Source organism: Sciurus vulgaris, assembly GCF_902686455.1.
Source record: "Sciurus vulgaris genome assembly, chromosome: X".
NCBI classification, from domain to species: Eukaryota; Metazoa; Chordata; class Mammalia; order Rodentia; family Sciuridae; genus Sciurus; species Sciurus vulgaris.
This window is the reverse complement of record NC_136471.1, coordinates 20,106,294-20,121,985: the sequence shown is the minus strand read 5'-3', so window position 1 is coordinate 20,121,985 and position 15,692 is coordinate 20,106,294. Positions and strand designations below refer to the sequence as shown.

The 15,692-nt window shown below is 43.3% G+C and overlaps 1 protein-coding gene across 5 annotated transcripts in view; it reads right to left on the bottom strand.

Annotated features, from left to right (window-relative positions):
- Window positions 1–15,488, bottom strand: part of HS6ST2 (heparan sulfate 6-O-sulfotransferase 2) — a 283,293-nt gene extending 267,805 nt beyond the window's left edge. Inside the window, exons 1-2 of one of the 5 annotated variants that reach the window (XM_079122668.1) lie at window positions 14,100–15,488; window positions 12,750–13,268 (exon numbers count right to left, since the gene is read on the bottom strand). In XM_079122668.1, the coding sequence (XP_078978794.1) occupies window positions 12,750–13,268; window positions 14,100–14,527 (947 nt within the window). In that variant the 5' untranslated portion in view covers window positions 14,528–15,488. Of the gene's footprint in view, window positions 1–12,749; window positions 13,269–13,387; window positions 13,477–13,797; window positions 14,047–14,099 lie in introns of those variants that run through there. The other 4 variants (XM_079122669.1, XM_079122670.1, XM_079122671.1 and 1 more) reach the window with 4 other exon arrangements.
- Window positions 15,489–15,692: the final 204 nt, after the last annotated feature.

Genomic DNA, 15,692 nt, shown 5'->3' with positions numbered 1-15,692 from the left:
CCAGTTTTTAAAAGGGGGCATAACTGTCAATGCAACTACTAGATTCCATGAATACAAATCCTGTTTACAGCCTTTTATCCAATATTCAGCTGAACTCTGGAAAATCACGTGGCATTTTCCTAAAATGCCTGCAACACAGGATGCCCTCAGTGAGCTGAGCTGAGCTAATCTGGTTGCATTAAACAATCTAACTGAGCTACACACCTTCATTTCTCCCCTTATCAAAAGCACATCTCTTTCCATACAGGAGGAACTGCTGGAATCAACGAATGTGATTTCAGTCTCACCCTAATGGATCTCATGTCATCCAGGTCTCTAAGCTCCTCACTAATAATTTTTCAAGACCATCTGGAATAAACAGAAGTCTCACTCAAGGCAGCATGTATGCAAATTCTTGTACTTTAAATGGATTCTGTCTTTAAGTGCATAAACCAAAAAGCATGGGAGCAATTGGATTAGGAAAGCAAGGCTTTCCCCCCACCATAATTGGCATTAAGTCACCAAACATTGTCAAACACACATCACTTGCTTAATTATTTTTTGTGTGCATGTGTATATCTTTATAACTTCATAAACATATAAATGAGAGAGAGATGCAGATTTAATGTACACCCATATGGTGATAAATACAAAAACTGCTGGAAAATCATAAAATGCTGTACTAATGTTCAAATGATCTCTCTGCTTCCCTCTTTCTCTCTCCCTTCTTCTTCCTTCTTTTTCTTCCAAGTCACAAAGAACAAACTGAGGGTGGGAGATGCCTTTGATTAAAGGAGAAATATGCACAGACCATTTTATCCAATAATGCAATTTTTTAAAAAATCTTGCTTTAATTTCATATTTTCTTATTAGTCTAATTGTCTTTCATTAATCCTATAGTGTGTTTATATGTAAAATAATTTCTATTTCCATTAAAATTTTTATTTTAGTAAATTTTCATAAGTAGCCAACTGAACATCATTCACCCCCAAATGTTTCATTTCAACATTGCTTTAATGAGTTGGAAGTAGTCTATTATACTCTAAAACTATACCACTTTTAGAAAAAACAATCACAAAAATAAAAAATATTTTTCATCTCTGAAGTATCTGGTAAATAGGCTCAAATGGTTTATCAACCTTAAGGTCTTTTGTCAGTTAATCTTTCACTTAGCGAAGTCTCAGTCATGAGGCATCTGCTTAAGTGGCTATCAACCAAGGCCAAACTGGCCTCCGATTACACTGGATGTCTCTTGACCTTTCTTCCATGCCTTCTACCCAATTTCTTTGAAATCCACTCTAATAATATCTGCCAGCCTGGTAGACCCATGCTAATTCACATATTCTCTTTAATGGCATTTTCTAAAACTGCTTCTTAAAAAACAGTGGGAATGGTTACTTCTATGGGAATTTGCTACCCTCACTTGGTTATTTCAGTAACAAAGTACACTCTTATTATCTTCACTCCCACCATAAGAATAACCTTCAGGATTCTTTTTTTTCTGGAACCCCCTCACTATGTTTTGAAAGACAGTATCTTTATTTCCTAGGCCTAACTGCTCCCAGATTACATGAACTGCCCTAGCTGAACTAAACCACTTCCCAAAGGCTGTGACTACACAGACCAAATTGCAGCACAAAAAAAAAAAAATGTTCATTTATAGAAACAGGTCAAGATTGGTCAAAGTAGTGCAACTGACATTGGTAATGAAACAACTGGCAGCATTCCAAAAGAAGTGAGATGCTTTGGCCTCTTACAGATCCTGCATAGTATGTACACCATATTTCAGTTCACGCGGGGCAAAAATTAAAATACAGTTAAAGTTCTCATTTTCTTTATTTAAAAAAAAAAGAATCTTTCCTCTAACATAGCTCCTTTCTTTCCTTGTTGTTGTTTAGGTTTGGCTTGGTTTTTTAGCTAGAGCCTCAATATGTTGCCAAGACTGGTCTCCAATTCCTGGGCTGAAGTGATCTTGCCACCTCAGCTTCCCAAGTGCTAGGAATGTAGACGCTCCACCACACCCAGCTCCTTTAGTTTTTTATTTCCACTATATCATCATTCTTCTGTGTAAATCACACTTGAAGCCATCTGAAATAACTTGGATATCAAAACGTTTATTTAAAAGGGCAAAAACCAAGCTGGAGAGTTCACTTCTAAGGGAAATTTTTATTAAAAATGTTAAAAGATGCTTTAAAACAATCAACTAACATGTTAGATCCTAATATCTTCAAATAGTCACTTCAGGTTTCCATTCCACTAAGCTTGTATGAACACCACCACAAGAAAAGATAAATAAAGGTTTTTGGAGATTTTTCTGAGAATTTAGTAGGCATTGAAAGATACCAGACAGGCCAGGTGTCCCAATTGGTTTTAAATGCCTGTTTTAATAGTGTATGGGCTGTGTAGATTTGGGCAGACTAAATGTCTTGTCCAATTCTCTGTTTCCTCATTTTTAAATGGATCTTGAAAACATCTACCTCAAAGGATTTTTCTGAGAATTAAATGAGAAAAATATATGTTATGTGCCTTGTGCAGGGCCTGGCTCCGTCCAAATCCGAATAATAGATCTTTATGGACAATCAGATGAAGCTACCTGGATGAACACATAACTTTGCTGCACCTCTCTTCCTAAATCTTGGAGTGTTTTTTTTTTTTTTTTTTTACTTTTACATGCAAATTAAGAAACTCCATATAGTCCATGAAGGATTGGTAATACTTCCAAATATATCAGAGTACTGTTGGGTGTGGTGGTGCAGGTCTGTAATCCCAGTGACTGGGGAGGTTAGGCAGGAGGATTTCAAGTTCAAAGCCAGCCTCAGCAACTTAGGGAGGACCTGGGCACGGTGACATAAAGCTGAAATCCCAGAGGCTCCCAAGGCTGAGGCAGGAGGATCATGAGTTCAAAGCCAGCCTCAGCAATTTAGCGAGGCCCCTAAGCAACTTAGCAAGGCCCTGTCTAAATAAAATATTTTAAAAGGGGGAAGGGAGTATATGGCTCAGTCAAAGTGCCCCTGGGTTCAATTCCTGTACAAAAAAAAAAAAAAAAGAACAAACCAAAACAAATATATCAGAGTACTGACACTCCTTCACAAGGAATAACCCAACCCAATCCCATGTTCCTGCCTGATAATGTGACAACAGTTAATTAAGTACTGCATATGGTCCAACAGTATGGTCTTTAAGATAATTCCTGCACCTAAGGTTTTCAAGACTAACTTTAGGTTTTATTACATGGTCTATTTTCAAAAGTGTTCCACATGTGCTTGAGAAGACTGTGTATTTTTTCAACATGATGCAAATATGTATGTATATCCTGTGCATGTGTGATGTGTGTATATACGTGTATAGTCATTACATAAAACTTTTGTGGTTCAAATCTTCTGTATCCTTATCCATTTTTGTTCATTTCATCTATCAATTTCTAAAAGAAGCCAAAAAATTTCAGAATTTCTTCTTACAGTCCTGTCAACTTTTGCTTTATGTACCTCAAAACTATTACATCAACATTTGGCAAGTTTAGCATTGTTATCTGTAGAATTGAACTTTTGATCATTATTCAGTGACTATTTATCCCCAATAGAGTTTTGCTTTAAAGTCTGCTTTTCTATATATCAATGTGGCTAAATCAGCTTCCTTCTGGTTAGACGTTGCATTGTCTAACTATTCCAATCCTTCCTGTGTGCTTATGCTTTATCTTTGTTTCTTCTATACAACATAGAGCTGGATTTTGTATTTTCATCCATGTGATAATTTGTACCTTTTAACTGGTAAATTCAGTCAACTCCTATTTAATGTAATAACTGAGCAGCTGGCTACCATCATGAAAGGGTCCTTTTAAAGTATCACTGGGTTGCCTATCTATAACACGGACATCAAAATCAATTTCTTTGCTTGCACAGCTGTCCCGTAGCAAGTGAGCAAAAGCCCAAGAATCTCCATGAGTAAATCAGAGCTGATACTCTGTTGAAGATTTGTCCTTATTAGTACAGTTACAGGGAAGAATCAATTAAGGCAAGGAGTGGTGCACACAGGTCTAATTCATTTGATGTAAATCAATACATTGCATGTTTCAATTGCTCTGTATTCCTACAGAAAAGTTCATGGAAGTGATTCATTAAGACTAAACTCGCCACAAGAAACAGAGCAATTCTCTCAGGCTCACTAGGGCATCTCTGCTTGTAAAATTTAAAAAGCAATCAAACTGAATAAGAAGTCTTCTTTGCAGACATTTACATTGGGGAAGAACGCGATTCTTGACAATTCAGAGTAAATGAAGTGCAAATTATTCTCTTATAATATAACCCAGAATTGAAGCATAAATTGTGACTGAAAAAGAGCCCACAGTTTAATCAGAAAAATATATTTATTGGTAATTCCCATGAGCTCATATTTGGTACATTTATATCATAGCATAACAAGTTCAAAACTATTGCTGTTATAAATATGAAATTTATGCAGAATTTGCATGTATTGAATTTTACTTTGAATCTGCATGTGTGTCTATTTTGAATATTTATAATATTCCAGAAAAAGCACAGTGGAATGTGCAAGACAGATTTATTTAGTGTAATGCTATGAAATGTGTCAAAGTCTTCAACACTGTTCTTAGAGGCAAAATGGCAGAAATAACAAACGGGATGCAATAAGACCAACTGAATAATCTGCAAAGTCCAATAACTAGTAGAACAAGAAAAGCTCTTTTGCCAAGAAATATTTTACTAAAGTTTAGACAAATATTTCTCTAAGCTTATAATGACATTGTTTTACATGACACATACCATTATGTGGATTATTCATTATCCTTTAATGGAAAGGGTGAAATTCCCATTCATGCCTTTCTTTCTAAACTCAATGACTAAATATCTCATTTTACATGTCATCGAATGTCAATATTAGCTTTTCAACTGTGAAGTATGTTCTTTACACTGTCAAGATAACTTATATAGGGTGTAGTTTTAATGGAGCTTCAACAATAAGATTATATGTCTTACTATATGTATATGGAACATCCAGAATATCAGATATCCAGAATAGTTGGGAAAAGAAGTGTTCTTTTTAGGGGAGGCAGGAAGAAGTGTTCTAATCAGCTTAATTTATGGTTAACTAAGGGTAATGCTATTGTACCCTGAAAATGCTCTAGGAGGAGGCCACACAGCAGTGAACTTCTTTTCTGAATGAGAGTATGCACTACCTGATCTGAGCTCTCAGTTACAGATGTTTAGAACCATAGCCCTTGACCAACCCAAGCCTTTACTCTTTCCAGAGAGGCCATCAGCCCACTTGGAAATAGGACCATGAAGGCCCAAAGTCCAGGCCACCTTGAGTGTGTCTGAGTGAGCAGAGTAAGCCTTATATTTCCAATTGTATATCACTGTTAATTTTCTGTTTGATTTAATTCTTAGATGAAGAAGAAACAACAGCAATTAATTCAATTGTGTATATTATACTGGTGTAAGATTTCCCTAGATTATGTGGGAATAAAATAACAGCCATTTATGAGAAAAATCAGCAGGTGATGCCTGACATCATCTCTGCTTTTCAGTCTGAGGGTCGACTGGGCTGAGACTACCTTCCTCAATAATGGTTACCAGGATATCAAGAGGCTAATGAAATAGCCAGTCATAGTCTCCAGAAACCAACAAATAGACATGAGTGTAATTTATCACAGCCATGAAAGACCACTATTTTAGAAAAGGTTAATGTTTACTTTATTATAAATATACTGCATACTTATAAATTCAAAACCTTCAGAAAATCAGAATAAGAAAATAAATCACACATCTGTTAATATCCTGACTTTTTTTCTGCCTCCCTTTTGAGATTTGAGAGGAGTGGGAAGATGATTTCTCTTTCTCTTTCTCCTCCTCCCCTTCCTCTGCTCTCTTTTGTATTTAACGTAGTTGTAGTCAAACAGGGTCCATGATTTTCTGTTTCTTGGTTAGCATTAAATTACTGGTAATTTTCCATGTTCCATGAAAGGACATTTAAATGGTTCTGTAGTAATCCTTCAAGTGAATATACTAAAATTTCTTGAACATTCTCTTCTGTGTGGATGTTCACATTGTTTCCAATTCACTGCAATTAAACTTCAGTTCCTCTGCTACTATCTGTTCCCATAGCATCCTGTGATTCCCCTGCCCATGGCACTTTGCACAGTTTTAAGATATTAATAATTTGTTTCATATCTATCTTTCCCTGTATATGAATGCAGCAACAGTGCCTGCCCAAATCTGTTTTCTTCCTTGCAATGCTGGGGACTCACACATGATAGGCAAGTGCTCTACCACTGAGCCACATCCCCATCCCTCTGCCTGGTTCTTCACAGTACCCCCAGCACATAGGTTCAGTAATAGCAGAATTCATTAGATGGTTGTTTAATGAATGAATAAATAAATGAGTGAATGAATGAAAAGCGTGTATAGGATTATGGTTTTCAATAAAATTTCAGGAAAGAAACTACAGAGGGCTGGGGACATAGCTCAGTTGGTTGAGTGCTTGTCTCACATGCACAAGAGCCTGGGTTCAATCCCCAGCACCACACACACACAAAAGAAAAAGAACTATGGGTCAAGAAAATAAATAAATAGGGGCTGAGGTTGTGGCTCAGTAGTAGAGTGCTTGCCTAGCATGTGTGAGGCACTGGGTTTGATTCTTCACAGCGCACAAAAATAAATAAATAAAATAAAGGTATTGTGTCCATCCACAACTTAAAAAAAGTTTTAAAAGGAAAATAAATAAAAATTTTAAATGTTCTGTATTTAAGTTATCTAGTCTGTTTCCAAAAAGGATTATTCAAATTTACATTCCCACCAATAATTTATAAGAAATGTGACATTAACTACACCCTTGTCAGCACTAGCTACTGACATTTTTTGTTTGATGGTCATGTCAGTTGTTTGTATTTTCTTAAAATCGGGGTTAGAGGGACCAAAAAAGGTATCCTAATTTTACATTTTTAAATTGCATTTCTTAAATACTAGTGAGACTGCACAATTTTCCATATCTGCAAACCAGTTGTGGGTCTCATGTTATATATGATCTGGTCACACCTTTTGTTTTTCTAATCCATTCATAGAATTTCTTTGTACAGGAAAGATTTCAGCCTTTTGTCTATTGTAATTGTTGTGCATCGTCTCAACAGTTTGACACATGCCTTTTCATTTTGGCTTTGTTTTCTTTGACAGATGAACATTTCTCATTTTTATGTAATCATAACTGTCGATCTTTTCCTTTATTCAAACATTCCTTTCCTTGGCTAAGAGTCCCATATGTGAAGTGCAGCTATCATTTAAATAATAAGGCCAAGTGTGAATTCAGATCATCTGCGTTCACAGATTCCTCATACACAACTCTAAGCCCTAACCTACCCCAGAGGCCTGGTTTTCATCTCCTTACCACCTATCCCAGCCCACATCAGATCCCCATCTCGATCTCTCCATTTTGGTCACCGGTACCACCTCCACTCCAGACTAGGAGCATAATACCCACTCCACCAACTTCACTGATTAGACCTAAACTACAATGTAACTTCCCTATTTTAAAATATATTCTGGTAAGTGTTTGACATTTTAAAGCCATTATTGCCAAAGATGACATGTCTTCCTTGGAATATAATGGGCAGTTTAATAAAATTTTGTGTAATGAATGACAAAGGGAAGGAATGACTATTCTTTTACCATCACTTCACATTATCTCAGTTGATGACAGATACCCATAAAAGACAAACTTTCATTTTTCTAATTGCCACATATTGGCACTAACCTAAAATTATTAAGAGAAGCTGAGTCTGAGTAGCCTTTTGTACTACCTGAGAACTCAGAGCTTTGTTTAAACTCCAACGACCTGTCTGTCATCCATGCAAAGATGTTAACTAATATTGCTGACATTCTGCAGATGTTATCATCGTAGATTTCTCCCCCTCTTGTGTGAAACAGGCGCAATGATACAGGAACTCTCATCAAAGATGGCTGAAGAAAGACATCCTCAGCTAAAGTGAAGCTGAGAGCCCAACAGCCCACAGACTGATGGACCACAAAGCCAAACCATTCATTCACTGCCTCACCCTGTACCACAAGCCTGTAGGGTCATCTTGCCTCACTGCAAAATCAAAAAAGGGAAGGAGTGCAAGTTCAGGCATGATTGGGCTTATGCAGTCTGTAGTTCCAGCTCTTTCAGTATACAGCCACCTTTTCAAAAGAAATGGAAAGAAAAGAAATCTTTTACCATTTTTTTAAATGAACGAATGCCAAATAGAAAACTTTTCTCTATTTCCAAAATCCTTTAAGTCCTTTTCTGTGATATCTACTGGATTTTAGGTAACGAATAATTACTCTTCCATACAGCTGCTGAAAAATGTAGAGATGCTAAAATGTAAGATGCAACGTATAATCAGATTCTTTGACCCACAGAGCCATAAGCCCTTGCCCCATCCCCCATCCAGTGTGTGCCAGCCAGCACAGTGCCAACTGAAGAAGAACGGGGTTAGTGCAATTTCCTTCCCACTTCTGAATTCCTCCCACAGACCAAGTGGCACACCAGAGCTGGCTACAAACATAGGGATTTTGGCCTGAGAAAAGCCTGCAGAAATTTGGAATTTTAACAGCTGGTGAGCAACAGTGTTTTGATACAATTTTTAAAATGGTCTTAGAAATTCTAAAATGAGCAGGGCTATTTTCTGACCTCAGACAACATACTGGCAAACAGAAGGATAACATGCAACTTCTAATTTTTAAGAAATATTATTTTTAATAAAAACGTAAGCCTTTTGCCAGTTAAGTATCCTCTCTCTTTGTCCTCTCCAGGCAACTGTGACCACAGTCATTTCTATTCAGCTGTTTTATATCACCCAAGCACTTTACCATCCATAGAGGGAGGAAAGCATCTCAAATGTAGCAATAGGGGGCTGGGGTTGTGGCTCAGTGGCAGAGCACTTGCCTAACACATGTGAGGCACTGGGTTCGATCCTTAGCACTGCATAAAAATATAATGTAAAATAAAGGCATGCTGTCCATCTACAACTACAAAAAATATTTTTTTTTTAATGTAGCAATAGGAGGAGCCAGGGTCTTGGCTTATAGCCACAAAGCCTCTAATACCCCCCACCAATGTGGAGGGGTGGCTGAGGTCAGGAGCTGCCACTGTGGGCTCCTACTGACACTCACCAACCAGGTCCCCAACTTCCTCCTGTGCTGCTTGGCTTTGCAGGGATTTTCAACGTGGCAATGAGAAACCTATGTGCAATCTAGCCACAAGACCACCACTGGTGAGCATAAAGCCTCAGGGATGTAGAAATCTGTTCTACATCCCTTGGGGTGGGAACCCTGGCCTAATCACTCAGCCAAACCCACATGTGTAAAATTACTACTGACGATGATGATGTATATGATAACAACATCAGTTAACATGTATTGGTGTTCACTCTGGTAATTACTAATATGAAATATCTGATTTTTGTGTGTGTGTATGTGTATATGTGTGCATGTGTGTGTATTTTAATTTTATTTGTCTGAGATGAAGTTTCTTAATTCACCATCTCAGTCATAATTACCCTTAAGACTCCTGGCTATCCTAATCTTAGACTTTTCCAATATATTTTATTAATTTCAGTCCTTTCCAAATAATCAGTATCTGAGGAATGTACTACACTAAACCTTTTTTTTCTTTCCACATTTTCCTTGATGCATTATAGTTGTACATAATGATGGGATTTGTTGTTATATATTTGTTTATGCACACAATGTAACCATATAATTTGGCCCATATCCCCTCCCCTACACGTCCCCTCTCCCTCCCCTCTTCCCACCCCGTGGTCCCTTTCCTCTACTGACAGCCCGTTGATTTTCATGAGATCCCTGTACTGCCACCTTTCTTTTCCTTTTTCCTCTCTGGTTTTCACATATGAGAGAAAACACCTCATTGTGTTTTTGTAAAAAAACCCTTGTTCATCAAAGTGCAATCAACAGAGCAAAGGTCTCTGAGTAAAACAAATATGGAGTCAGACTCCTTGGAGAAGTCCTTTAGCCTCTTTGGACTTCATTGTCATCTGATAAATGGGGATACTTTTGTCCAAAGATAGCACAAGTTTGCAGAGAAATACCAAGATAGCAACTTGAAAGCTCATCATGAATTAGAATGCACTCTTCACACAGATCCTGGGTCAAGGAGACATCTGGTTTATAGATGACCTAGAACTAAGTTCAAAGTGTCTGAACTTCCAAGTCAGAAAGACAGGGCTGTTGTTGCCCACGGTTCAGCAGAGCAGAGACCATCAACTGGCAGGGAGAGGCTGCTCTACCCAGGAATGCCGGGAAGGCAGACTCTTATCCTGATACCAGCATCTCACCTTCATGAATTACCACCAATGCAGCTGCCTTTGCTGCTCAATTTTCAGTTCCCACATATACATGCACACTCACATACACCCTCTGGCTCACACACATACACGCACACCTTGGCTCTCACAGATTATCAGAACTCATAGAACTGATCCTTTGGGCAGGGGTCTGTCAGCATTTGGGGAAATTCTGGAACTCTTAGGCTATCACTATTCTTCAAGACGAATGTTTCTGGAGTTAGGCAAGAGTTAATGAAACAAAGAGGTGTCCTTGAAGTAGCAATGTGTTTCTCCTATAAATTTTATTTCATTTTTGCGAATACTGTAAAATCCAGTAACTCTGGTTTTTTTTTAAAACGTGGTTCTTCTTTGATTAGACTAGATGGCACTGTGGTATCACCCTTTTAATACCCAAGAAAACCCTATTCCTTTACAAACAATTTTGCATCAATTGGGACAATCCAAGAAGCATTTAGGGACCCTGGTTATCTTATGGATAATGTCTGAAGGCATCTGCCAAAGAACAATAACTACCAAACAGATAATTCAGATTATATTAATAATGTGTGTTTACAGACATCACATCCTGACCTACATGATCAAAAGGATTAGTAAAGACACATGTGTGGAACTCCAGAAATATCTGTTGCTTCCATGGCAGCCAAGACCTTGTTTCTATTTCTCTATCATGGTCATGGCTGTGGAAATTCTACTTTTGCCCTAATGATGTTTTTAATATTGCCACCCCTCAGTACACCTACAAGCTCTGTCAGCATGAGAGATTATTTTCAATCTCTCATCAAATTGTTTGGGACCATCTTAAACACCTGAATCATGTTTTGACAATGACTTACACAATTCTTCCAAAGGATTGGGTGGCCACCTTCCTGGGGCCAAGACTCCCTTAGGATGGAAAAAAATATCCGTTAGTCTAGAAAGGAAATAAATCAAAGTTCAACAGATTCTGCCAGAATTCTGCCATTTGAGAAAGGCCACTGTAAACTGAGGGAAGGGAAATATAGGACAGGAGGATGACAGTGACCAGGAACTCAGAGGGCTCCATTGCTGCATGCATCCAGAAAGAAGAAACCACAATGAGGGTTTTCCAACATCCATCTGTAGAGAAACAGCCTGGTCCAGACACTGAATGGCTCCCACGTGGGGGAGGGAAAGAGGGGTGCTGACAGGCAGCCATAGTCACCCAAATGGGGAAGTAAGGGACACAGATACATCCTTGACCACCCAGAGACCCCAGTTCAGAAGTTCAACTAAGCTGCACCTTATCCACTCCTGACACTCCCTCCCTGCTCCAGCGGAGATTTGTTTCAGGGAGACCTGTAAAACAGTAGCCCACCCCCACCCCCCAAGCAACTTCACCTCAATGTTTCCTTTACAGCATTTCATGACCTCCAGCAAGCGGACATTGCAGATGGAGGGAAGAAAATGCCCTGCTTCTGGTTACAGACTATTCATAAATCAGCTTTTTTCGCATCAGTCCCAGGCTCCCAGAAACTGGACTGACCACACCCGGGGCCGAGACTCAAGCATTTTTGTACATGAGGAGAGGTTCCTGGTGTTTGACCGCCCTCATGGGGTCCAGGGCAGTGTCCCAGACTGCCTCTCGGCCCACGGGATGCCCCTTGCACTCTGCAAAGCACCGCGGTTGCCCAGTATGCAGCCCGCAGCAAGAGGCACAACTGAGAACTAGGAACTCTCCCCGGGTATAGGCAAACAGCGGCAAAGGGACACCCACTCTCCCCAGGAAAGCGGGGCATGGAATGGGGAGGCAATAAAAGGCGGGAAGAAAGACAGAAACTGGAAAGCTGAAAAAGAGCAAAGAGAAAAGCAAGAGAGGGAAACGGAAGAAGAGCGAGCAAGCAGGAGCACACAAGATCTGGAACACAAGAGGGAGAGAATTTTCTGGCTAAAGGAAGCGAGAAAAAAGGGTGGAAGAGAATGCCGGCAATTGAGAAGGAGGAAAAGACCACAGAAAGGAGGCTTCAGAACCCTGTGCAGAGAGAAGAGAAAAAAAAGAAAAAGAAAAAGAAAAGAGAGACCCAGGGACGCTGCATGCAAAGTGCAGTTCTACAGGGCTCTCCAGTGCTGATCTGAGTGCGGTGTCCTGTCCTGGCGGAGGCCTGGGGCACACTCAATCAGGGACGCCCCGCTGCTTTCCCAGCATGTACTCCCAATCACCAAACAGGCCAACCTTTGGACAGACAGACGGGCCATCCCAGGTCAAAATAGAAAGGCTTCCTGAGGCCGCCACAGCGCCGCAAAGGGGGGCGCCAGGATGCACAGCGCCTGACTAGAACAGGCGCCAAAGTGCGTCCGACTGCCTGACAGTGGCCAGGAGCGCCTTCCCGCCCTCGGCCCGCCCAGGCCCAGGTGCATTCTGGCGCTCCAGGGGCCCGCTTTGTTGCGGGCGAACACTCACCTGGACGGTCTCAGCCTGGCGTCGCGCTTGCCGTCCACCACCGCAGGTACGCAGCTGGTGAGCTCGGTCCAGTCAGCGTGCAGCCCGCAGCTCCAGCCAGTGGAGAACCTGGAGAAGAGCCAGGTCTCCCGCTTACCCGGCCGGTGGCAAGTGCATTTCTTCTGACCCACGCGGCACTCGCAAGGCTGCTCCAGCTGGATGTTGCGCACCAGGTGGCGGCCGAAAGTGGTGCCTCCGGTCTTTTGGATGTGCAGGAACACGATCAGGTCATCGCCCTTGATGTCGAAGTCTACCTTGCGCAGGAGGTCGCCACGGCTGAAATTGTAGCGGGGCACGAACCTGGCGGAGCTCTCATCCTCCGAGCGGTACGGGTCCGGCACCGGGGAGCTGAACGCCTGCAGGCGGAGGAGCTGGCATTCTGTGCCGGGGCACACGTATTGGAGGACGATCACGGCAAATAGGAAGAGCATCACCAAAGCCAGCAGCAGCTTGTTGGATTTCTCATCCATGTTCCCGACGCTGGGGGAAACCCAAGCTCGTTACGTCAATCCCGCAGCTCAGCCCGCGCTCGCCGTGCGCCCGCACCGCCCCCTCCCTCTGGCGCCGCCGTTGCGCCCCTTTCCCCCTCCCCTCCTCACCGAGTACTCCGCCGAGGCAGCGGCTGCGGCGGCGCCCTTCCCGCTTCCTTCCTTCCCGGCAGGCTAAGCGCTGTGGCTTCTGCCGCACACCCCCCCTTCACCCCGACTCCTTCTCGCTGGCCGCCTGCCCCCTCCGCTGCCGAAGCTCCCCGGAGCCTCTGCACGGGGTTTCGTATCCGCAGGACCCTTCCTGTACTCGTCGCTCGACTCCCAACTCACGCCCTGTGTCCGGTCCCCCACGCTTCTCTCTCCACTCTCGGGGGCTCCTATCCCCACCCTGCTTCGCCCACTGGACTCTCCCCGCTCTTCTGACCCCAGCCCCCTTGGCGCGCACGCCACTGCCAGCCCGACTCGCGGGCTTCCGCCCCGCGCGTCCCAAAGCCCAGCTCCCGCGCGCATCGGTAGCCCACCCAGGTGGCTGCCTCGAGTGAGCTCAGAGCCCGGGTTTTGGAGTTCCCGTGGGGGGAAGGAGCCCTCCGGCAGCCCGACTAGCAAGCGGAGAGACTGCGCTGCCCATGCCCGCGGAACAGCGGGGTAGGAGCCGCAGCGTGGTCAATTGCGCGCAGCTTGGGTCCGGAGCCCCAAAGACCGGCCACCACCGGCTAGCTGGAACTTTGCGCCCTTCCCTCCCTTCTCCGCTGCCTTCCCAACCCGTATGGCCCCTGCGCGCTCTGACCGGAGAGAGCGAGCCCGGCTTTCGCCTAGAACGTACCTGGCCAGGGGGCCGAAAATCTTGGAGAAGATCGCACTGAGCACGTGCTTCAGTGAGTGGCCCAGGGCGGCCAGGCCCCGAGTGAGCAGGGCCCGGCAGAGGGAGCCCAGGTCCCAGCGTCGCCTGAGGTCGTGCATCCGCCTGCGGCGGCCTCGGGGCAGCAGCGCGAAGAGCGGGGCGTGCACGGCTCCCGCCAGGGAGGAAGACGCCTTTAGGGGCTCGTCCAGGAGCGGCCGGGAGTTGAATCCGTGAGACACACCCCTAGGAGGGCCCAGGCGGACTGAGGCAGCGACCGACCCAGGCCGGCTCACTGCCAATTCGGCCTCTACTCTGGAATGACGACGGGGACAGGTGGTGCGGGCGGGCGCTCCTTGCTCCGGTTGCAGCGGCGGCCCGAGCGCCCGGGCTGCACACGCAGGCAGTGCCATTCCCCCCTTCAGGCAACTCAGGGTACTAAGGATCAGGAGCGAGCTTGAATTTATATAATAATGCCTCACACCCAAGGGCTCGAGCTGCTTCGCAATCAGGGGACCTGGGTTTTCTCCTGTCTTGGAGAACGTAGGTCACTCCAGAGAGCGCATCACTCTATTTTGGCTTGTAATTTCAACCTCCCCTAAAATAGCAAAGGCGCAAATTGGACCTTTTCCCTCTCTCTTTGCCAATTTCCATTCTCCAACGGAAGCGGGAGCATTTTCTGAAAAGGTAAGTCAGCATGAAAAAGAAAGCATGACCAAAGAAACATTAAAGAAGGGGAATCTGAGCATTTTCAAAGCAGACTCGCTGTTACTCTTCCCTCCTCGCTGAATCCCCAGCACAGAGCCCTGTGCCTGCAGGAACGCTTCACTCAGGAGGATCCACTGAATAAATATGGATACGTAACTAAATGTGACATCAGAATGAGACCATCTAATCAAAAGTGTGTGATACAAGAGGAAACTGAGGCTCACAGAGCACTGACTCAGAGAGGACTAGGGATGTGTCCAGAGTCACACAGCAAAGCCCCAGGGTTTGATCCCAGAAAACCAGGTATTATTCACCCATTTCCTCATAATTACACAGTGTCTTTTAATAAATGGGAACAGGTCATAGTCAAGCTCTGTTGTCCAAAAGGACCAGGGATGAAGGGATTAACAAGGAGAGAATGGATGTCCCTTCAAGACCAGGACCCTGGAAATTTAGGACTCATATTGTCCCCTTCTGATTAATGAGGGATCTTGCTATACATCAGGACTCTGGTGTTTTTGTGACTTAAGTATGCACTGCTCCAACCCCACTGCTGCGAAAGGGGCACGGGGTGGCAGCAGTGTTTCACAGCAGTGCTGTTGGTGCTGGGGACGCTGATCTGAGATCTGGGGTGGGAATATAATTCTCCAGGGACAGGTTTTCCTAGTATTCCTCTTGATTTGCTCTGCTCTATCCCTTTCCTATTCTCTCTGTTCCATGAAACAGAGAGCCAAGCACTGGTCAGGAGTCTAGGAAATTTCCACTTCCTTGCTGGGCAGCCCTGGGTTAATCACTTGCCTTTCCTGAGCCTCAGTTTCCTTTTCTATAAAATAGGACTATTACTGTCCTCCATTTTGACAAACCAGGTTA